General features: G+C 45.3%; 1 protein-coding gene across 1 annotated transcript in view; it reads right to left on the bottom strand.

The window, feature by feature from the left end:
* Positions 1-24,699, bottom strand: part of ASTN1 (astrotactin 1) — a 270,848-nt gene that overhangs the window by 50,698 nt on the left and 195,451 nt on the right. Inside the window, exons 9-13 of the mRNA XM_056845094.1 lie at positions 21,025-21,099; positions 18,260-18,397; positions 15,079-15,229; positions 3,362-3,528; positions 659-853 (exon numbers count right to left, since the gene is read on the bottom strand). Of these exons, the coding sequence (XP_056701072.1) occupies positions 659-853; positions 3,362-3,528; positions 15,079-15,229; positions 18,260-18,397; positions 21,025-21,099 (726 nt within the window). The remainder of the gene's footprint in view (positions 1-658; positions 854-3,361; positions 3,529-15,078; positions 15,230-18,259; positions 18,398-21,024; positions 21,100-24,699) is intronic.

Genomic DNA, 24,699 nt, shown 5'->3' with positions numbered 1-24,699 from the left:
GGGGAAAGTTTCTCTCACTCCACACCAGTCTCCTCCTTGCGAAAGCCATCCCAGAGGCTGCATTTGCAAAAAGAACAAAAAGATGATTTAAACAAAAACACAGAATAAACCATAACTCTGAGCCTTTGGTCACACACTATGGAAAGGTTTGCCCTAATTCCAATTTCCAAAGCCCAAATGTCCCCCACCCATAGATCCTGAGGGAAACTCACCCCTGTGAAGAAAGGCGGCAAGGGAAAAATCAGAATTCCCCACAAGGCCGTGAAACCAAATTTGCCCATATCCATTTCTCATGACCCCAGCCTCTTCCATCCTCCTCTTCCCTCTCCACTGTGACAGTTCAGTTGACCCTTTCAGACCTGCTGAATACGGCACTTTCAATCCGCGTTCAATGTGCTTCAACGATTGTTTGCAAGCGGATGTTGCCATTTCACACAGTAAAATCCAGCTTCAAAGTGCATTGAAAGTGCATTGAAAGTGCATGATTTGGCATGCGTGAAAGCACCTGTAAGTTCCTCAGGGGGCAGGGCATTGTCTCTTTTGCTGCTGCCAGTAACCATACCACGTACACAGAGAACCCTGTACAAATAAAAAAAAAACAACCAGTGGTTTGGAAACCTAATGGCAAGAATAGCCTGGGTCCTATAAAAAACATCACCTGAACGTCCCCTTCAGCACCTGCCCAGGTGCCACCTCGTGGGTCTGGTTGTTGTAACCGTAAAACATCTCCCCAAACAGCGTTTGGTTCATCGGCAGCTCTCGGCTCTCTTCGCAGTCCCCACCCTCCGGGCAGGACTCGGAGATTAACTGGCACGATCGCCCATCCACACCGAGTTTGTAATCCTCGATGCACCTGCCAAAGGAAAATTATTAGCTTGCCGTGCAGCTCAAGGGGGAGGCCGGTGCCCGGCCTCGAAGGGGGCTCCTGCACTATCAAGAGCCGCCAAGTGAAGAATGAATAGCATCCCAACACCAAGCATGGTTGGATAAACCTCTGGAATATATTACTATGGCTCATTTGACAAACTATCTGAAAGACATCACACGAGAACAGAATTATGAGAGGTGGAAACCCTTTTATGACTTTATGAAACACACTAGACAAAAGATACCTTCAAACTAATCCATTACCAGATTAAAAACATGGAAGACTTTGCAAACAGGGGTAGTGAATGTGAGATATTATCATAATGATATGTAAATAATATCATTCCTCCTTTCCCTAATTTTTTCTCATTCTACAAGGTAATAGTGCTAAATATATTAAAACTGCATAATATTTTTGTATTTAATATATTTTCTTATGTATCCCCCCACCCCTCTTTCCTTCTGTATCCTACTTATAATTTAAAATCAATAAAAAAATATTTATAAGAGCCACCAAGTGAAAAAGAGGATCCCCGCATGCTTAACTTCTTCCTGCCTCGCAGATGAAAAAGACAAGGGACTTCTTGGGCACCCTAAGAAAGAAAATCAGGCTGGTCAGCATGGGGAAAGGGAGGAAAAGGAACTTTGTGGAGCCTGGTTTGTGCTTTTCAAACTTTTGTCCTTCAGGGAATCCTTTCTTCATGGACCTGTCTACAGAGGAGCTCCTATGTGTTGCAGAAGATTCTGGGGCATGAAATACCACCTTATGGTGCAAGCTGGACTTGTTCGACCTCACCATTACCTCCGGTGAATTGAGAGTGCCCCCTAGGAGGAACCCAAAGCTCCCTCGCATAGGGTTGCCAGGTCCCTCTTCGCCACCGGCGGGAGGTTTTGGGGGCAGAGCCTGAGGAGTGCAGAGTCTGGGGAGGGACTTCCATGCCATCGAGTCCAATGGCCAAAGCAGCCATTTTCTCCAGGCGAACTGATCTCTATCGGCTGGAAATCAGTTGTAATAGCGGGAGATCTCCAACCCGACCCTCGCAACTGCACATGGACATGGAAGACGGGCCGTGCCCAGCGAGCTGCTTTCCTGAGAAGCTTCTCTCCATTCACAACGTCGTGACCGAGAAAACCCCAGTCAACTTCCAAGCAGCTTGAAGGTTCCCCAGGGCAGAGTTTGGAAACCGGCGCTCTCCGTTACACAGGCGCGGACTACAAGAGGCACCAACCTCAGGGCTTCGACCTGTCCACTCCCCGGACCAAAATCGAACACAGTGAAAAGGTTTGCACCAACGGCTGCTGGGCTAAGGTGACTGTTTTACAGAACGCCGAGCTCCTCCACCCCAGCCGTTTTATCCGCAATGGCACTGACTTCACTCATTTTGATGGACCAGTCCGACGACACTGCATTCCAGTAATTTCATGTTGCTTCCCCCCCCCCTTTTTTAAATGACCTCACGTATGGTGATTTTTTAAATTATTATTTTAAGTGTAACTGCAGGGCCAGAGAATCGTGTGTGGACAGTCAAAGCCCGACTGAGGGCGAAAACGCACGGTCGCTTTATTCCCTGCTTCAGCCAGGATTCAGCCAGGGTCGAATGCACGTTTGGCGAAAACGCATGCGTTCGATCCAGGCTGAATCTTGGCTGAAACAGAGGCAAAAGTGTCCATGCGTTTTCGCCCTGAGTCTTCACAGGCTGACTCTCCCAATATCTATCTATCTATCTATCTATCTATCTATCTATCTATCTATCTATCTATCTATCTATCTATCTATCTATCTATCTATCTATCTATCTATCTATCTATCCTCTTTCTTTCTTTCTTTCTTTCTTTCTTTCTTTCTTTCTTTCTTTCTTTCTTTCTTTCTTTCTTTCTTTCTTTCTTTCCCTTTTGGTTTGATTAATCACTTCATGTTTTCTCAGGCTCTCTCCAGCTATTAATGAAGAATTGCTTGACTATCAGCTTCAGCTGGGGTGAGTGAGGGGGCTTGTGTGTGTTTTTTTTCTTCCAACTTTGCAGCAAGTCAAGTCACTGACCTTTAAAATTCATGTTTTTTAATGGCCATTAACATTATAAGGGCAATAAACAATGAAATAAAAAGTGGGGTGTCTTTGGCCTGCTGCAAAGTTTTTAAAACAGCAGTTAAAGCCCCCTTCCCTCCGACACAAGAGCCGTCAATCAAGCATTCCTTCCTGAGTGCCAGAAATGGGAAGTCATTAAAGCAGGAGGGAACTAACTAGCCTGAAAACAATGGAGCAAAAGGAAAATTGCAGGGACAAGACCTGGAGGTTGGCAGCCCTAGGATCACCATGGATAAAGATGGGTACAGAAAGAAGCAAAGCTTAGGGTCCAAGACTAAGTAGCCCCAGATTAGTTAGTCCATTCCAAGGATGTAAATATCTGGGGGAAACGAAGCAAGGAGAGATGGGACTGGTGGCTGTCCACGTAGGGTAAAAGAAAGGACGCTCCGTTTTCCAGCCCTGGCACTCACCCACAGAACATGAGAATATTATACAGAGTAGGGTCTTCGGGCAGAGGCACCATCTGCTGCAGACAGAGTTGCTCGCAGCCGCCGTTGAATCCATCCGAGCAATCCACGCCAATGTGGCGATCGTAGCAGCCCGTGCCATCTTTCATGGGACTGAGTCCGGTGGGGCACTGGCAGGGCAGAGAGCACAGCAGCACGTGGTAGGTTAGCGATAGCCCCAGTATGAAAGACTACACATCTCGTATTTCATCCATTTATTTGCTTTACTTATACCACACCTTACCATGGAGACACAAGGCGGCTTACATTGTTTTCCTATTCTCCATTTTGTCCTCACAGCAACCCTGCGAGGTATGTTAGGCTGTGAGTGCGTGACTGTCCCCAGATTGCTCAGCAAGCTTCCCTAGCAAGAATGGAGATTTGAACTTGGGTCCCCCAGACTCAGGTCTGACACTCTCACCCACTATACCATGCTGGGCTCTGGGTACTTAGCCGACTGCCACAAAACTGGGTTCCCAACTCACAGTGGCATGATAGGGTTGCCAGGTCCAGGTTGGGAAATACCTGTAGATTTTGGAGGCGGGGCCTGAGGAAGGCAGGGTTTGAAGAGGGGAGGGACTTCAATGCCATAGAGTCCAATTACCAAAGAAGCCATTTCCTCCAGGTAAGCTGATCTCTGATGCCTGGAGATCAGTTGTAATAGCAGGAGATCTCCAGCCACCACCTAGAGGTTGGCAGCCCTATGGCATGATCATACTTCCACTGCCTGTTAGCATCACCTGGCCAGGTAGTTCGTGGCCTTTTATGCAGGGACATTTCCCTGCGGTCGGCCCCGCCGACTGCTTCGGGGCTTCCTTTTGATGATGCATGCCTTTTCCGCCCGTCAGAGGGAGCCTCATTCTTCCCAAACATTTTAACCGTATTTTCCAGATGCTGTTTTAGCCAGTATCTGAAAAACACAGGCAAAACGCGCGGCGAGAGCAAGGCGACCTCTGACAGGTGGGAAAGGCATGCATCATCAAAAGGAATCCCTGAAACAGTCGGCGGGGGTGACTGCGGTGAAACGTCCCTGCATAAAAAGCCCGAGTTTGCTAAGAAAACCCCCCAACTAGAACCCCACGTTCACTTCTTCCCCAGAATCATCAATCAGGTTTCAGGTGCCACCGCTGCAATCTCCTGCTTTGGGAAAACTGAACTTCAGCTCACCCCACCTCTCCTTCTCCTCCTCCACATTCCTGCGATAGATACTTCTCTGGCTAAGGCTCATAACCTCGCAGCAATCTCTTTTCTCTCTGTGTATGTATTCAATGGCCTAATCTCATAAGGCACAATTTACCTCCCTCCACCCGCAAGATGCTCCTAAAGGTCACTCTCATTATTTCTGGCGCCTAGGATTCTGACACTCTTCTGCTCGCTCTTCTTGCCCTTCCTGTTAAAACTGGATGCCTCCCTTGGATTAATTCACCCAGCCTCGTTTCTTCTTTTCAGGTACCTGCTTGAATGGCTGATGTGGGCAAACAAAAGGAAGGGTGCCCGGATTCACAGGCTGAGTTGGCCAACTCAGTGCCTCCTTTCCCCCCAGCCAGGTGAAGCCATGGCTTAGGGGAAGACCATCTGCTCTGCATGTAGAAGGTCCCAAGTTCAATCCTCAGCATCTCCCGTGTAAAGGATCCGTCAGCAGCTGTTGTGATAACCTCCACCAGAGAGCCGCTGTTGGTCAGAGCACAGATCTTAACAGACCACTGGGTCTCAGTATCAGGACGTTTCATCTGCTTGTTGCTTCATGGTGATCCAGGGTTTATCTGTGTTTTCCAGGAATACGTGGAAGAGGTTATGTCTCTGTGGCCTTTTATGCAGGGACGTTTCCCTGCGGTCACCCCTGCCGACTGCTTTGGGGCTTCCTTTTGATTATGCATATGCCTTTCCTGACTGTCAGAAGTCATCTCCCTTTCCCTGCATGTTTTGCCTGTGTTTTCCGGGTGCTGTTTTAGCCAGAATCTGGAAAATGCGGGCAAAACGCGCAGATTGAGCGAGGTGACGGGCGGAAAAAGCATGCATAATCAAAAGGAAGCCCTGGAGCAGTCAGCAGGGGTGACCACGGAGAAACACCCCTGCATAAAAAGCCTGTCTGCAGTTGGCTCCTGGATGCAGGATTGCGGACTGGAGCACTGCAGGGATATGCAGAGCAACTGCACTGGATCAACACATTGGCTAATAATTTGGAGCAGGGATACTTGGTTACCAGTAGGGTTGCCAAGTGCCCAGTGGTGGTGGGTAAAATCCCGCCAATCCACCGGGCTGCCCGCCAACCAGCTGAGGGCCAGCGGGCAATGCATGCACGCGCGCACGGGGGCACTCTGGCAACCTCGGCTAAAACGCTAAGGAAACCATAGAGTTTTGGCCGAGATCGCTAGAGCATCCACATCGCTTTCGGTAAACACAGTGATTGCAGGACTCAAACTTTGACAGGCTGTTGGTTTGCAACTAAACAGCTCAAACCAGTTGAAATTGGGGGTGGGGAGTGTCTTTTGCAGCTGCCCTCTCCCTGCCATCAAGTCTTAAAAGGTACATCGTTAGAAGAAAAACCAAAAAAGGCATTCCACATTATATGGACCCATTTCTTTGGCGTCTCTGTGCTTTAATATTAGTTATTCTATTTTATTTATTTAATTTATAGCTCACCTTTTCCCCCAACGGGGACATAAAGCAATTTACATTGTTCTCCCATCCTCTTCCATTTTATCCTCACAACAACCCTGTGAGCTATTTAGGCTGAGAGTGTGTGACAGGGACAGGCCCAAGGGCATCCAGCAAGCTTCCATTGCAGAGTGGGGATTCAGACCTGAGTCTCCCAAATCCTAGGCTGATGATCTAACCACTACTCTACCCTATGACACTGTAACTCACTGAATGGCTATCTGGATCCATTTGTACATGTGCATTTTTGCACAGCCTCATGGGAGTTGTAGTTTCTTTCCCTCCCCAGGTAAAAAAGTTTAGAAAACAACAACTAAAAGGGATGCATCTCAGGACTTGTAACACAGTGTTCATAGCACATGGTGTCACCACTGCATCTAAAAAATGGCACAGACAAGCCATGGGCCCATAGTGTTGCGCAGTCACACTGTGTTTGACCCAGACTTCAAATAGCAATAAAATGGTGATCCAAAAAACAACTCAATTCACATTAAACGGAGGAGTTTGATCAATGCATGCCGATCATGCTTGTGTCAAAGTTAGCACCATCCCTAATTCTTAGTAGGGAATTCCAAGTGCTTTACAGTGCTTTCCTTACCCCTTTCTTAGCTCACTGCAGTGGACTTAGAAGGGAGTAGCTCTGCTTAGCATTGCACAGTTAGTCACACCTCTATCTCCAGTCATTTTCAGGTGAACAGTGTGCTTGCAGTGAACTTGGAACAGAATCCACCTCTTGGAACTTAAGAAAATGGCTGCACTTTTGTTTAGGGGGGGGGGGTCAGTCACCAAAAAGGTGATGCAAAAACTAGGTTGTCTAGGGGTTGTCCCCCCTCCCAAATAAGAAAGGTCATGCTGGATCAGACCAAGCCCCATCAAGTCCAGCAGTCTGTTCACACAGTGGCCAACCAGGTGCCTCTAGGAAGCCCACAAACAAGACGACTGCAGCAGCATTATCCTGCCTGTGTGCCAAAGCACCTAATATAATAGGCATGCTCCTCTGATCCTGGAGAGAATAGGCATGCATCATGACTAGCATCTATTTTGACTAATAGCCATGAATAGCCCTCTCCTCTATGAACATATCCACTCCCCTCTTAAAGCCTTCCAAATTGGCAGCCATCACCACATCCTGGGGCAGGGAGTTCCACAATTTAACTATGTGCTACATTTGAATAACAGAATACAGAAATCACTTAAGAAAACTGAATATATAGCTAACTGATAACACAGCCCCACAGTGTTGCTTGTCTGGGGTTGCGTTCCATGGATCTATTCTGCAAGTAGAGGCACTTTCTTCCGGTGGAAGGCTCCTTCCGGCAAAGGAAAGCGCCTCTGCTAGTGGAACGGTCCTGCGGCATCCAACCCTCTGCTTTCAAATGGATCTCTTTGCACAACAAAGTGGAAAAGAGTTGTACCCTCGTCTTGTGGTCCGGCTCATGCAGCGTTAACGGAGGATTTGTTTTCTGAAATGCGTTCCCCCTCCCTTGCTTTCCTGGTGATTGAAGCTCACACAACAGGACACAGGTTGCGTGCTGACATTAATTCTGCAATTTCCAAAACAAAAAGCCCCCTGCAGACTTACTAGGTTCTCATCCCGCCCCAGGGTTGCACCTCCCCCTCCAGCGCCAGCTGGAAATCCAAAGCGCGAGAGCACCATAGGTGTTTTTATGATGCTGCCACTTAATGCGCAGGCCCAGATGTTTGGGATGATGGCAAACAGGCAAACGAGGCACCTGGGGATCCCGCCCAGCACCCATCCCCGTCTCCTCAGCTCCCCGTCTGTTTGACCAGATGTGCTAGTGAGTTGGGGGTGGGCAAGGGAGGCCGGCGCGCATGTTCCTGATAGATTTGACGGCTGGGTAGCCAGGGAAGTCTGACGCAGGGTTAGAGAATCGCAGAGCTGAACAGGACGGCTCTGCAGTCACGCTCTTGAATAACGCCATTTCAGTGGGACTAGTGCACGACAATTACCCAGTGGCATGTGCCTTCGGTTTGCTTACCGTGCCCATGTGGTTGCTTTCACATGGGGGTTTCCCCCCACGTGAAACACATAAAGCACTGAGATTAAAGGAGAATGTCAGCATGACATTGTGCTCGCTCCAACTAGAAGAAGAAGAGTTTGGTTTTATATGTCGACTTTCTCCACCACTTAAGGAAGAACTCAAACTGGCGGACAATCACCCTCCTCTCCCCTCCCCACAACAGATACCCTGTGAGGTAGGTGGGGCTGACAGAGCTGTAAGAGCTTTGACTAGCCCAAGGTCACCCAGCTGACTTCATATGTAGGAGTGGGGAAACAAATCCAGTTCATCGGATTAGTTCACCTATGACTCATAGGGTTGCCAGGTCCCTCTTTGTCACTGGCGGGAGGTTTTTGGAGCAGAGCCTGAGGAGGGGGGGTTTGGGGGAGGGAAGGGACTTCAATACCATAGAGTCCAATTGCCAAAGCGGCCATTTTCTCCAGGTGAACTGATATATATTGGCTGGAGATCAGTTGTAATAGCAGGAGATCTCCAGCTAATACCTGGAGGTTGGCAACCCTAGCGACCAAAAATAAATTTTCTGGAGATGGCATTGGCAAATTTTAGCAGTTTCATTAGGCTCATTAAGATCATAAGAACATAAGAAAAGCCATGCTGGGTCAGACCAAGGCCCATCAAGTCCAGCAGTCTGTTCACACAGTTGGCAACCCTACTCTTAAAGCCTTCCAAGTTGGCAGTCATCACCCCATCCTGGGGCAGGGAGTTCCACAATTTAACTATGCATTGTGTGAAAAAAAACTTTCTTTTATCTGTTTTGAATCTCTGAGATATTCCTGCAGTCCGCCTCCTCTGCTGCTACGTCGAAGGATGCTTTCATGTTGCCTCATTCTCGTGCCTGCCAATAGCGCTAGCTACATTGGAAAATGCTCAAGAAAATGCTGCTTTCACATTCCACTGAGCATATGTCAGCTACTCTGATACAGGGACCTGTAAATTAGAAACACTGTTAAATTCTGCAGTTTCCAGCCCATAAAGAGAAACTATAAGAACCCCCCCCCTCCTTATGATTTCCTGAGGCCATTAAATATGGATTACTGTCCCACAGATGGGGGTTAACATTGATCACTGAAGACAACCGCTTACTTCAGGAGGAACATGTTTGTGATTGAACAGAAAGCAGGAAGAAGCACTGTCATCTAATTAAGAAGAATCTCAATCAATGCACCAGATTTGTTGATTCATCAATTAATTAATCAATGTACAACTCTGCATATGATTAAAGCAATCGTTTTAAAGCCAAAAGAAAATCCCTTCTTTGCTTTTCAGGCTGTGGGCATGTGGTATAAAAACCATCATCATAGAGCTGGTGTTGATTACAGTCTGCTGACACTTTAAAGAACTTTCTCATCTGTCTATTTATTTCTCAGCTTGATTCAAAATGCTGATTCTTATCTTGAAAGGTCTGGAAGAGATGGAGTACGTTAAAGACCATCGTCTTCCATATGAGGCTCCCAGTCTTTAAGATTTTTGGAGTTATATATCACCATCCATGCTATCTGGTTTCAAACGAATAACCTTTTCCGGAGTAAAGTGCATTATGCTTCCCCATAAGGGGTAAGATGCTGAATTCCTTCCACTCTAGGTAAGGACTCCGGAAAAGGTTATTCGTTTGAAACCAGATAGCATGGATGGTGATATATAACTCCACATTGTATTTTTGAAGAACTGAAGAAGGATCGGGCTTCATGCTCCGAAACGATCGTATTCTCCTTGAACATCTTGCAACTGATATAATGAGAAATTGCACCCAATGAATTTTTACTACGAACTTTGAACTACCACTTACTTGTTAAAGGGATGTATTTAGACTTACCTGTTAGGATTATTAAAAATTGTACATCTTTTCTTTGAAGTATATAGGGTGATTGGTGGATTTTTTACCACATACTGTGAATTGCATAGCTACTAGTACCTGGAGGTTGGCAACCCTAAAAACAGATAAAACGAAGTATTTCTTCACACAGCGCATAGTTAAACTATGGAACTCCCTGTCCCAAAATGGGGTGACGGCTGCCAACTTGGAAGGCTTTAAGAAGGTAGTGGACATGTTCATGGAGGAGCGGGCTATCCATGGCTACTAGTCAAAATGAATGCTAGTCATGATGCATGCCTATTCTCTTCAGTGTCAGAGGAGCATGCCTGTTATATTAGGTGCTGAGGAACACAGGCAGGACGGTGCTGCTGCAGTTGTCTTGCTTGTGGGCTTCCTAGAGGCACCTGGTTGACCACTGGGTGAGCAGACTGCTGGACTTGGTGGGCCTCGGTCTGATCCAGCATGGCCATTCTTATGTTCTTATGTCCATGAATGACAGGCCACCCCCTGTTGTGGAAAGCCCTCCCCTAACACTTTGCCTGGCTCAAATGTGAACTTTCAGCATCAGGCCAAAACCTCCCCCCACCCACCAACCTTCAGGCACGTAGAATTTAACTCCTACGGTTCTACTGAATTTTGCTGCTTGCTTCTTTTTAAAATGCTGCTGTCATTTTATGCTTTTAGGGCTTAACCTTTTAATGTCGGTTACGTCACTTTTACTGTTTAATTTTTTTTTTAATTGCAGTTTGTTATTTGGGAAGCAGCTTTGGCAAAAATGTTTTGGAGAGTGGTTTGTAATCCATGAATAAACAATTCCTCCCTCTTGTGAAAGTGCGGGAGAATGCTTCTTGTAAGATGGCACTTGCCATCTGTGGTTTTTAAAATAAAACTGCAGCTTGCTCAATTAACTGGGGTCATATTTTACTCATTCAAAAGGCTTGAAATTGATTAAAGTCTGCAGTCTCTGGAAAGAATGATTCAGGAACTGAAAAATTACTGTCTCGTGTCTCCTGATTTTGACAAAAAGAAAAGCCTCCTGAAAAGGTCCAGTGTTTCAAAAAGCAAATATCTATATCTATATCTATATCTATATCTATCTATCTATCTATCTATCTATCTATCTATCTATCTATCTATCTATCTATCTATATCTATATCTATATCTATATCTATATCTATACACACACACACACAGAGATTTGTTTGTTGCACTCTTTCTTTTTTCAAAAGCATTTCGCTTTCCTCCCCAAAGGCTCCTGCGACTGCTGCCAGCATCCCACCCACCCATGGGCAGCCATTCCAGAGGCCTCTGTGCGGAAAGCGTTCCACCTGCTGATCCCCTGCACATTTCTCACACATCCAGCTTCAGCAAAATGCTTCTCCCTGCCCAGAACAGGTGTAGAAGAAATGTGTGAGCCACGAGACCAGCTCAGCAGCTTTGCAGACAGAGCTGGAAGCAGATGGATAGCTTTCCACCCCTCTCTCACATGAGCCCTTCTGCAAAAGGGTGAAGGGAGATGGGCTATGGGAAAGGGGGGTGAGGGGGTGGGCTGGGGAGGAGATAGAAGGGAACATCTGCCACGGAGCGGTTAGCACGCATTTCCTTCCAAACAATGGAGGGAACTGCAAAGGACTGGGAATTAGAATCGTAGAATCATAGAGTTGGAAGGCGCCTACCCCCAGGATCATCTAGTCCAACCCCCTGCACAATGCAGGAAATTTACACTACCCTCCCCCCACACACCCCGTGACCCCCACTACATGCCGAGAAGATGACCAAGATGCCCTCCCTCTCATCATCTGCTTAAGGCTATAGAATCAGCATTGCTGACAGATGGCCATCTAACCTCTGCTTAAAAACCTCCAGGGAAGGAGAGCTCACCACCTCCCGAGGAAGCCTGTTCCACTGAGGAACCGCTCTAACTGTTTGAAAATGCTTCCTAATGTCTAGACGGAAACTTTGATTTAATTTCAACCCGTTGTTTCTGGTCCGACCTTCTTGGGCAGCAGAAAACAACTCAGCACCCTCCTCTATGTGACACAGGGCTTGCAAGTGAGGGCAGCTTTCTGCCTTGGGGGGGGGGCTGAATCCTCCCTTGGAGGCTGTGCGGCTGTGCTGCCTCCAGCTACCAGCATGGCCCCTCCCCTCAGGAATGGGCTGTAATTCAACATGATAAGAATCTCAGATTTCATTTTATTTTTTAAAGAAAGCAGGATTCTGGTCCTTGTGGCTGCAAAGATAGGTCTGAAAGTATATGAGCAATACCTTGTGAACTCAGCAAACCCAAAGGAGAGGTGAGTGAGATAATTAGTGCTCAGGGAATTAACATTGGGTTTGGGAAAGGGCTGTGGCTCAGTGGTAGAGCACCTGCTTTACATGAAGGCAGTCCTGGGTTCAAGCCCAACATCTCCATCTACAGCAGATAGTGCGTGATGTGAAAGACCTCCACCTGAGACCCTGGAGAGCTACTGCCAATCAGAGGAGACAACGCTGATCTTGATAGACACAGTGTCTGATTCAGTATAAGGCAACTTCATGTGTTCAGTGGTCTCCAGCGGCCTGAATAGCTTCTTGTCCATCCCTGTGAAGGTCAGGACAGCAGCAACAGAAAACAACTCGGCACCCTCCTCTATGTGACAGCCCTTCAATACGTGACACTTTTCTTAAAAGCAATATACAAATAAAATAATATGATATGCTACACTAAATATAAAAGGAAAAGAAGTCAGAAAGGGAAGAGAAAAAATGAGCAAGATTGAACTATCGTGGACTATAGAATCCATTCATCAAATGTGGACAACGAGGGTGTTTAAAAGAGACAGATGAATAATAATGATGGGAATCCATTCATCTGGAGGTTTACGAAACCTCAGGCTTGGACCTCTTTTGAAAAGAGGTTGCTGTTATTGCATTCAGTAGCCAGGAATGCAGGAGGGAAGGCAGCAGATCTCAGAAGCTAAGCAGGGGTCAGTACTTGGATTGGAGACCACCAAGGAAGGGTCTGCAGAGGCAGGCCATGGCAAATCACTTCTGCTTCTCACTTGCCTTGAAAGCTCCTTTCTGGGGTTGCCATATGTCAGCTGCAACCTGACTGCACTTTACACACATACACAGAATGCTGCTGCATTTTACATTTTATGGCTTCTACCATTTGCCATCCCCTTGAGCATGGGAGTATATGGCATAACAGAAACTGAAATAAACAGCAGATAAGATTTGTTTCACTAGTGGTGGCTCTCTCCTCCAGCACCAGGAACCTACCCCAGTCTCAAGAGGCCCAAACAGAGCAAGGGTTGCCAACTGAACAGGGTGGAGGAACAGTCTGCAGAGAAGCCCGTCTCCGTCGTGCCAGGGAAAGTTTGCAAATGTTAAATCAGCAACATAGCGGCGTGTGAATCATCCATTCCTACTGGTCATACGTCATTTGTCTTCACACGTTATGTTTTTGTTTCCAGTGTACATCTAAGAAGCATCCTTAAGTGTCAATGTGACAAATGAGGAGGGAAAGTATAGGAAGTTATCAAGATCTGAGTGGGCATGCCCTTGCGGGTCAGGTGAAATGGAAAGTACAAGTCATGTTCTATTTAGGTGTATCTAATATGAGGGAATTCGTCAGAAGCTAATTCTTCCTCTTATTAACACAATGGAATCCAGTTCGGAGGGAGAGAAAATTAAATTCCTCTTATGGGAGGGAGACTCTCAGTGTTATTTGCAGGTAGACAAGTATTGCTCTGCAGCAATTAAAATCTGCTCAGAAAAGGGTATTAGCGTTAATAAGGTGAATTTTAAATTAAATAAATATCTGTATTTTGTACAAAGAGATTATTTATCATGTAATCAGTTTTATTGACAAGGTTTGTATCTTTTCTGGCTAATGCCATAATAATAAATCGAAATGTGACAAATGGGTACGCTTGGCAGCAACTCCCCGGGGCTTCAGTTGTGAAAGCCTTCCTTGATATACGGCACCTAATGTCCTTTAGCTGAAGATGCTTGAGACTGAACGTGGGACCTTCTGCATGCAAAGTAGGTACTCTACACAGAGCCATGGGAATTCTTGTCAAATGGACTTTCAGTGTGGTAAATCCAGGTTTGATCTATACGAAGTGGCCCTAAGACTGGGAGCTTGTAGAAGAAGGGAGAAGAAAGTGGCCACTGAATTGAGTGGGCAAGACACTGCAAAAGGACAAGGCATGAAACTCCACTCTATGTGCTATCTTTCAAAGAAGACATGTGCGTGGTATTGCTTCTTACCAAAGTATTATGGTATTATATGGGAACTTCATATGAGGTGGTGCTTTGGCACAAAAAGTGGACATCAGTCAATGCAAAAAGAAGGCATCATCCAATGCATGATTTCACATACACATGCACACATACACATGAAGCTTCCTTATACTGAATCAGTGCATAGGTTCATCCAGGTCAGTACAGGTTGGCTATCCCTTATCTGGACTGCTTGGGACCAGAAGTGGTACATATTTTGGATCTTTCTGTATTTTGGAATATTGGCATATATATAATGAGATATCTTGGGGATGGGACCCAAGTCTAATACGAAATTCACTTATGTTTTATTTATGTTTTATGTATACTTTATACACATAGCCTGAATGTAATTTTAAACAATGTTTTTAATAATTGTGTGTAACTATCAGAAAGCAAATTGGTGTGCTGCTGGGGGCATGGGAGTAATGCCTGCATGCCAGCTCAAAAAGTCTGGTTTTCGGGTCAGTCCGGACACCGGATGTCCAGGTAAGAGATACTCAACCTGTACTGTCCATTCATGCTGGCAGCAGCTCTCCAGGATGTCAGGCAGAGCTCTTTTACACCACCTACTACTTGGTCCTTTCAACTGGAGATGCCGAGAATTGAACCTGGGACCTTCTGCATTCCAAGCAGATGCCCTATCACTGAGCCACAGATCCTCCCCTTTCCTTTTGGTGTTAATGCCATATGGGCTAATCCTGAAACTTCCCAGTTTGCAGTATGAAAACTCAATGAATTAGCACAGGCTGCATGTGGATGTTCCGCAATGTACAAGTATGGCATCCAAAATCAGCACCTTGGAGCCACAGAGATTTCCCCACGCAGATGCATCCTTCTCACTCTCCCTCCCCCAAGTAGCAACTGCATATATCTGAAGGGGGGAAAAAACCACACAAACCATGCAACCAGTAGAATCCAGTTTCCTATCTGCAATGCAGCGGAAATTTTTACTGCAGCCACCGTTGTCCTTGGTGCAATCCCGAACGGGCCCAAATGAATCCAGAAGCACCTCCAGGCTGTCAAAGGAGGAGGAAGTCATCAGTTCTTCCCTGCAGTGGAGAAAAAACACACACAGAATTGTTATCACAACTCTGTCAGAGACCATACATATAAAACAAAGAGTCATGTCTCTGCCCTGAGACGCCTACAGTTTATTTATTTAAAACCTTGATATCCAGGCCATTCCACAAAGCTCAAGGCATCTAACCACCCTTAAAAAAATCATTAAAAAGAATGGGTTGGATCTAATGGACCTTAAACAAAGTGAAGCAGGCTATCTATAACTGAATGAGAAAGCCACAAGAACCGTCCAATGGGCACAGTCCAAAATCCAATATGAAACAGAGATTAACGTCTCTGCCCTGAGACGCTTACAGTTTATTTATTTAAAATGTTGATATCAAGCTCAATACAACTAACCACCTAAAAAAATTCATTAAAAGAATGGGTTGGAGCTAATGGACTTTTTAAAAAGTGAAGCAGGCGACATATATCTGAATGAGAAAGCCACAAGAACTGTCCAATCGGTACAGTCCAAAAGCCAACAGCAATTCAGCAGAAACTTCCCCCCACATTCCTTGCTGTCCACTGAACGCAAGGCACTAGAAGTCTAAAGCTGAGGACTCCAGGCTCCAGGGTACAGTGCTTTGCTCCTGTGCCTCTGCACCCCCAGGCAAGCCTGAATTGGAAGGGTGCCACAGCGCCATTCCACAGGTGGCTGCTCTGAGAACTGGAGCCTCGGCCAGTTTTTGGCAAAAACGCATGGTCGCTTTAGCCTCCTTTATTCCCTGTTTCAGCCAGGATTCAGCCAGGATCAAATGCATGCGTTTTCGCCAAACGTGCGTTCGATCCTGGCTGAATCCAGGCTGAAACAGGGAATAAAGGAGGCTAAAGCGACCGTGCGTTTTCGCCCTGGGAGACCCAATCTGGGCAGGATGTAGAGCTATCGAAGCTCTCTCTCTCTCTGCCTTGGCTCTTCGGCCCTAGAAACTGGTTCAGCGTGAAAGGACATAGCTCTATCTAGGGTTGCCAGGTCCCTTTTCTGTGGGAAGGCACTCCCCTTCCCATGGCTCACAACAAAGATGCCCTTGGTGCCTCTTCTGATAAGCCATGCCACCCAGGGGACGGCTCAACTCTGAGCTGCAGCTGCGTGGATTACACAGGAGAAGGGGAAAGAAGTGGGGATTGCTATGAGACTGGCAGCAGCTATGTGGGTTCATACAGGGCAGGGTTCCCTAATCTTGTTGAGCCTGTGGGCAGTATAAGAATGGGGAGAATGGGGAGCTGGCACCACAACGAAAAGGTCTGCTACAGGGGAGGGGGACCTGCCAGTCGCAAAAGGTTGGGAGGTTGCTAGCCAAGACTTCTCCTAGAAGGAATGCTGCTGTTTCTGAATGGGTGACAGCACCAAAGGTGATATCTCCTGGGTTCTCCTGAAGTGATGAAGTGGAGAACAGCTAGGATTGGCTATTTGCTTTAGGGAAGAAGCAAGTGGGTGCCAGGAAACAAAACCGGCCATGGTGTCCATCCTTACTTAGGGAAAGGAAGTCTTTTTGGGTCTCTAAGAAGAAGAGTTGGTTTTTATATGCCGACTTTCTCTGCCACTTAAGGGAGAATCAAACCGGCTTACAATCACCTTCCCTTCCCCTCCCGGCAACAGACACCCTGTGAGGCAGGTGAGGCTGAGAGTGTGACTAACCCAAGGTCACCCAGCTGGCTTCATGCGTAGGAGTGGGGAAACAAATCCAGTTCACCCGATTAGCCTCTGCCACTCATGTGGAGGAGTGGGGAATCAAACCCGGTTCTCCAGATCAGACTCCACCACTCCAAACCACCATTCTTAACCACTACACCATGCTGGCTTTCTTTAAAATTAAGAACGGGGGTGTGTGTGTGAAAGGAGGGAAAGACCAAATGTACAGAGTAGTGGAGAGAGCCAGTCAAAGCGGGACAGTGGGTAGAAGTGGAATTTATTGATTAATTTAAATGTTGTGCCACCTCTCCAGGGAACCTGCTCAAGGCAGCTTACAAAGCAAAACGTGAGAAAAACAAAATACACCATACAAAATATTGGCAATTAAAAACCTAGCATTAAAGGAAAAAAATCCAGAGCATAAAAACAGCACAGGAGCTTTAGGATCTTGAAATGATTCTCATAAAACAGTTCTTGCACTAGAAGAAGACTATAAAAAGCAATGTTAAAGATAAACCCCTTAGTTTATTTTTTTAAAAAAATAAACATATTGGCCTACCACCAAGACAGTTGGGTAGGGGCCTACCACTCTTCCATGAATCCAGATGGATTCCCCCCTTTCTGAGGGATAATAATAGCCATGGTAATATTTCAAACAGTCCTCAGCAGTAAGTGCCCTATGCAGTATACAATCTAGAAGATCAGGGTTCTGGAGAGGTGGCATATAAATGTCCTGAATACATAAATAAAATTTGATACAGGAGAGTGTGAAGGTACCAGGGGGAAGAATATGCATTCAGTTCAGCTATATCTAATCAGGGTGTTTCAGAGCAGGTGACAACTAAAGGGTAGAGCCAAAGACTTTTTAGGAAAGACAGGGCTTGAAGAATTATCTGAAGACAGAGGCCTTTTATGCACGGCTGTTTCACTCGCCATCACCCCTACGACAACTTTGTGCTGATTATGCATGCCATTTCTGACCGTCAGAGGCCGTCGCGCTCTCCCCTTGCCTTTCCCCGGGTTTTGTCCGCATTTTGAAATTCGAGATAAAACAGGTTTCTGAAAACACGGTCAAAACGTGGGGAAAGGTGGGGGAGAGCGAGGTGACCTCTGTCGCCTGGAAACAGCATGCATAATCAACATAAAGATCTGAAGTCATCAGAGGGGTGACCGCGAGGCAAACAGCCATGCATAAAAGACCAGAAAGAGACAGCAAGAGGCAGTGTCCTGCCGGTGTGCTGGCAGTGAGTTCCAGGCATAAAGAGCATGAAGGAACAGCATTTGTTACTTTGGTTGCAGCCAGAAGGCTAACTTGCTCCATCAAACCTGGGAAACCCTGTTTTCGTCTGCAATGTCTCGTTCACCAGCTTTCCCAGGAGGCACCTACCTGACCTCCACAGCATCTTCCATCACAGTCATGTCTGTCTTGCACTTGGCCGATGGGTTGATAGCCAGTTCAGCAGGTGGGATCACAAAGCTCTTGCTCAGGGGTAGCCACATCCCTTCTCCAAGAGTGTATGTGAATCTGGGAGAGGGTAAGAACAAAGATTTGTGCAACATATATAGAAAACAACCCCCCCCCCCAATTTGACAGGGAGCCCATCCATTTCAACAGGGATTACATGGGAGAGTGCGCCCATTTCCCGATCACCTTTACCTAGTCTGCCATTGTGTCCCATCCCTCTCTGAATGTCCTCCCTGCCCTATGACTGTCAAGCTATTTTTACTGGGCACTAAATGCAATTAATGTGTACAAATGTCTGAGTTCTACAGACTAAAGGACGCTGAAGAATGCCCCTGCCAGTTAGTGACGGTGCCCCCAGCAGATTCTGTTCTGTACTACTCCCAAGGAGGTGTGAACTGTGCCCTTGTCTAGAAAAGATTTCTTCTACCATTGATCAGCCACAGGGGGAAAAAAAACACAATCTGGAGGTACAAAAATTACAACAGTATGACCAGTTAGGCACATTTAGCAGCTATGCAATCCCATGGTCAACTGAGGAAGGCAGGAATCCCAGAGTTAAGGCAAACCAAAGGGGGAAATGCGAGATGCATTGCAAAGGAATCATGGCCGGCTTGTATATTTTCAAGGTCGACATCTTCTGGGGCTTGCACTAAGAGCCCCTTTACAACCTGAAAAAGTGTTGCTGGACGGCATGAAGAGATGCAATGGTGGAAGAGCTTGTTTCGCTCCCATCATTGCCACAGAGCAGGCACGATAATGTGCTCTCTCTTATGTTTGCTCACATTTGTTTCCAGTTTTTGTCCACTTCCACTCTGTCTGCCCAACCATTTCATTGTTCAAAGCTCCTTAATAATCCAAGGGGCATTCCAGACTCCGGGGAAGGAAAGAGGGTACTCAGGGGCAAATGTTTCCGCTTGCTTTCTGGGGGAAGGGGTTTCCATTACCCCTAGAATGCAGTCTAAAATTATGCATGGTATGGAGAGAGTGGACAGGGAGAAGCTTTTCTCCCTCTCCCATAATACTAGAATGCGGGGTCATCTGCTGAAGCTGGAGGGTGAGAGATTCAAAACAGAAAAAAGGAAGTATTTTTTAACACAACGCATAAATTGTGGAACTCCCTGCCCCAGGAAGTGGGGATTGCTGCCAACTTGGAAAGTTTTAAGAGGGGAGTGGACATGTTCATGGAGGAGAGGGCTATCCATGGCTACTTGTCAAAATGAATACTGGTCATGATGCATATTTATTCTCTTCAGTACCAGAGGAGCATGTCTATTATATTAGGTGCTGTGTAACACAGGCAGGATGGTGCTGCTGCAGTCATCTTGTTTGTGGGCGTCCTAGAGGCACCTGGTTGGCCACTGTGTGAACAGACTGCTGGACTAGATAGACCTTGGTCTGATCCAGCATGGCCTTTCTTATGTTTTTATGCACTTATGTCTTTGACAGCAAAAGCTCTGAATTTTGAAGCAATTTGTCACTTTTCATATCTCGACCTCATTCCTGTTTCTAAAGTGTCAGGTTCCTAATTAACATGCATTGTTGCTCTCATTCACACCGTTAATTGGCTTGTAGTCTTGGGACTGCAGAAGTGTTCTTGTGAACTTCAAAGCGGTTTAGCGTATAAAAGTTTAAAATATTAAGATGATGCACCTGCTGCAAGAACCCAAAATACACGTTCACATAAGTGCAGCCTGAATCCCAGGTGAATTTGTGGACTTCTAAGGATTTATTGTGGCCAGCAGAACTTTGGGATCTGGAGTAGGAATAGATAGATCTGCAACATTTCATCAGAGGTGTCCCTTTTTGCTCTTTTCAGCAGCTTTAGCCCCCTGATTTTCCACTTGGACTGGTGGGAATCATCACACGCACTGGTTCTATTGCCTTGTGGTTGGCAGGTCTCACTGTACCCAAGACGTTTAATACATCAATGTGGGCCTACCTTCAGTGGAAAGAAAGCTAGTTTATTCTTCTCTTCCATCTCAGTTAGCTCATGCTTTCTCTTAATATTATTTTATTTCCAAGATTTATATCCCACCTTTCACACACCAGGGTGGCTAACAACTAAACACACACACACACACACACACACACACACACATATATATATATATATAAACCAAGAAACATCAATTAAAACATAGGGCAGGAAGGAGGCATTATTGGGGAAATGACAGACACAACAAAAAAAGTCTTCACCCACTTGCAGAATACAGAGATACAAAGGGGCAGACATATATCACTAGGGAGAGAACTGGAATTATGAATGAAGGAGGAAGATACAGAATTTCAGACCCCCTCCACCAATTCCTTTCCTCTTGCAGTGAAAATGCAAACACTCACTCAGCCTAATTCTGGGGGGGTAGGGGTAGGCATATTAGTCTTTTGTAGCTAAACAAAACAGAAATCCAGTGGCACCTTAAAGACGAACATTTATTCCTATGGGAGCTTTCTTGAGTCAAAGCTTGCTTGTTCAGAAGCTATGGATCCCACTGCATCTGAAGAAGTGAGATCTGACTCACCAAAGCTCATGACAGAATCAACGTTGTTCATCTTTAAGATGCCCCTGGTCTTCTGTTGTGTTTCACCCCCATTATAACAAGAGGGGGGGGGAATACAGGGAGGGCAATGGACAAGAAGGAGGGAGGCTATTGCAAAGCGGCAGTCACTCTGATCAGCTTAAGGCTTACCTGAATATCTTGTCGGAAGGTTGTTCACCCAACACCAAATCAAATCCGCGCTGGAATATGGTATAGGGCCACGGCCTGGAGAAAAACAGTATCACATCATCCATAAAAATCACTGAAGTTTCTATATGCAACAGTCAGATTATTGTCATTGGGACTAATACCACCAGTCACTGACAAAGATAAAAGAGAAGTATTCTACTACATGATAACAGCTACCAGAGTTGTGGAAGAAGAAACTCCAGAAATAGATATTTGGCAAGAGAAAGTGGCTAAATACTCAGTGAAGGCCAAATTGACACATCTACTGAATAAAAAACCAATGGAAGAATGGCAAAGAAAATGGAAAGCTTACTATGAATATGCAAAAGTGTCATCTTTAACTATAGCAAATAACTTGATAGTTTAGTAACAATCTAACAGTTTAGTACGTTATTATAGCCACTATATTCAAACTATATATAAATGAAGAATGCATTGACTAGTAACTAATAGAATATGCAAATAAGTATTATAGTAGTACAGAATTACAATCCATAAATAATTAAGAAGTTTTCTCTCTCAAGTACTCAATGTAGGTGATACTGCGAAAGCTTTTTAGCTACCAATAAATATTAACAAGTATATTTACAAATACAGTTCTATCGTGAGGATAACCCAGAATAAATTTTAATAGACAGAAAAATTAGAGTTAAATGAGGAGCATTTGATTCTATGTTAGGGTTTTATGCTAGATTTTATGTTAGAATTTATATTAGATTTTGTATGTACGTAACGCGTTGGTGTTTTGTCAATGTTATGCATAATTTTACAAGTATAAATAAAAAAATTTAAAAGGAGATTATCGTCATTGGAAGTTTGACACTATATATTAGATGATGACTCATCAGCAGAAGAAATTACACCACAGATTGGATCCTGCCAGCTTTTTCACTCCAACTCATCAAAGTCCCTCCTCACTACAGCCCCCATCCCACACGGCTCCTGTACATGGAAGTTCCATGATACCCAGCATAACATTTTTTGGGTGGAACTCCTCTTGACTTTTCTATCAGCAGAAAAACAGGTTGGATCTAACCCACACTCACACACCTTTCCCAGTTCAAGAGAACTGAAGATGTGACATCAGAAACAATGTGGGAAACAGGAGAATGTCTTTATCTGGAGGGGGAATTCAAAAGTGAGAATTAAAAAAAAAATGCTGTATTGGAACCAACAATGATCTAACCAAATAATACTAGAATTGGAACTCAAAGGGACATCAGTGAGTGACTGAGTGTGTGAGTTGCGAAGTGAAAGAAAGGTTGTTTATGCATGGGAGTTTTACCCGAGGTTCGTTGCTCGCTGGACCCACACTTTCCTGTTGGGAATCTATGCTCCAAGCTCAAATCAAGTCCTCGCCCCATTAAATGCTGCTTTGTAATTGGCTTATTTTGTAATGCTTACTGTGAGAAAAAAGCCCGCCCCCCGCCCCCCAAAACCCAACGGCAGCATAAAAAAGCATTTTAAGAACAAAAAACAGAGCAATCTGAAAGGAGGGGGGGAGGAAGAAATACTAGCCTCATTTTTAAAAAGCCTTTCTTCTGCTCAGAAAGCGCTCCCAGCAGGAAGCATTTGTGGGGCTTGAGGAGGGCGGGGTTTGGAGACTTCAATGCCGTAGAGTCCAATTGCCAAAGCAGCCATTTTCTCCAGGGGAACTAATCTCTGTTGCCTGGAGGTTAGTTGCAGTAGTGGGAGATCTCCAGCCACCACCTGAAGGTTGGCAACCCTACATACCAGGCAAATGGGAAGTCTACTCCCAGAGCAGGCAACCCTATGTTAGATGATGGCATGTGTGTGTGTGTGTGTGTGTGTGTAGGTGCTGTAGTGCTCTGTGGGCAGAAATGCTCTAGTAGTGCATAGGTTCCCAAAATGTGCTCCGTGGAGCACTTGGTGCTCCGCGAAAGATCTCCTAGTGCTCAATGAAGAGATTGGAAAGAAAAATACTACTGTCATTTGGTTTAGTATGTAGGTGCTGGGTGAAAATTAGTGCTCCGTGACAAATTTCTCTCCTGAAAAGTGATCCATGACTCAAAAAGTTTGGGAACCTCTGCTCTAGTGGATGCCAAAATCTATAAATTTAATTCCAGCAGATCTAAAGGAGAATTATTATAAATCTCAATCCCAATGGCACCTGATACCCAGGGGCACAATGAGAGGCAGAAAGAGCTGTTTCCTGACACCCCCCCCAACAGGGGGGAACGGAAGGAGGAAGGGTCATCCCTGGCCCCACTCCCTGGCTGGGGAGGGAGAAAAATACAACCTCCTCCATTTTGGATTGGCACAAAAATTTTTGGGAGCTAACATTAATGTCAAAGTTAATTTACTGTTGAAGAGTAGATAGTAAAGTACAAAGTAGTAAATTCATTGAAAAATGGGCAATATTTGTAATGCTGTAGATCAGCAAATAACTTAATTTATATATTTTATTTTTCAAATTTATAACCCACCCTCCTCGGCCAAGGCCAGGTTCAGTGCGGGTAACTTGACAATATTGTGGTATAGGGGTTTATTTTCTTGCTACGTTGTAAATTTGTGGCGTTTTATTTTGGCTCCTGTATCTGTATATGTGTATTTAATGATTAAACTAAAATGAATTATCAAACATCCGTCTACGTCAGGTAAGTATTGGATCCTTCCTTCTAAATTCATATTTGCTAGCAACTTGCAACACCTACTAAATTTAACTGCTCAAAGTTTATGAGCAGGGGAAATAAATTGTAGCGGAAACTGGGGTTCGTGGGGGGGAGAGAGACCCGAGACAGTTGTCAAGAAAAACAGTTTTTTATTCGCATCTGCGGCTCAGCTGCTTTAGCAAGCAAAAATCACTGAGCCCCGATTGTACTGGGGAAGAGACATTTATCCCAAATCCATGCTCTGACGGGGCACGTCAACATACCTTGCTTATCTGGTTGTTTTACATAGTCTGGAGCCTAAGAGCTCAGCGGTTCCATCCAGTTCCCGTTATCGTTCACTATGACTTTTCCTCTACTACCTTAACACACACATAGCTAGCTTGTATTGAAGCAGACATTTTCCCCCTCCTGTCTCAAAATATAGAATAAATTTACTGGAACAGAAGATTGTTATTTGCAAGGACAAGCTCCAACCTGACGTGATGTTGTAACTTTGTACCCTCCTAGATTGGGGATCTACTTATAATTAAGCACCCCAGTCTGCTGCTTCACATTGCAGGATAGGACTCTTACTACCAAGAAACTCCTATGTCGTTTTCTATATAAGCTGCAAAACATTCAGAAGAGCAGCACAGAAACGTTCTGGGAATAAAATTAAAGAAGGAAAAGCTTGAGCAGACACAATCCAGATTTAGGCTATCTGGGTTTCAGTAAGGGTTGCCAACCTCCAGGTACTATCTGGAGATCTCCTGCTATTACAACTGATCTCCAGCCCATAGAGATCAGTTCCCCTAAAGAAAAAGTACTTGGATGGGAGACCACCAAGGAATACCAGGGTCGCTATGCAGAGGACCTCTGTTAGTCTCTTGCCTTGAAAACCCTACTGGGATGCCATAAGTCAGCTGTGACTTCACAACACTTTACACACACACATACAAAAGGAGAAGGAGGACAAGAAGAATTGGTCTTTATATGCCGACTTTCTCTACTGCTTAAGGAAGAA

The sequence above is a fragment of the Euleptes europaea genome, chromosome 2 (assembly GCF_029931775.1).
Source record: "Euleptes europaea isolate rEulEur1 chromosome 2, rEulEur1.hap1, whole genome shotgun sequence".
NCBI lineage: Eukaryota > Metazoa > Chordata > Lepidosauria > Squamata > Sphaerodactylidae > Euleptes > Euleptes europaea.
Note: the sequence above shows the minus strand (reverse complement) of the source record. Positions and strands in the feature narration are given on the sequence as shown.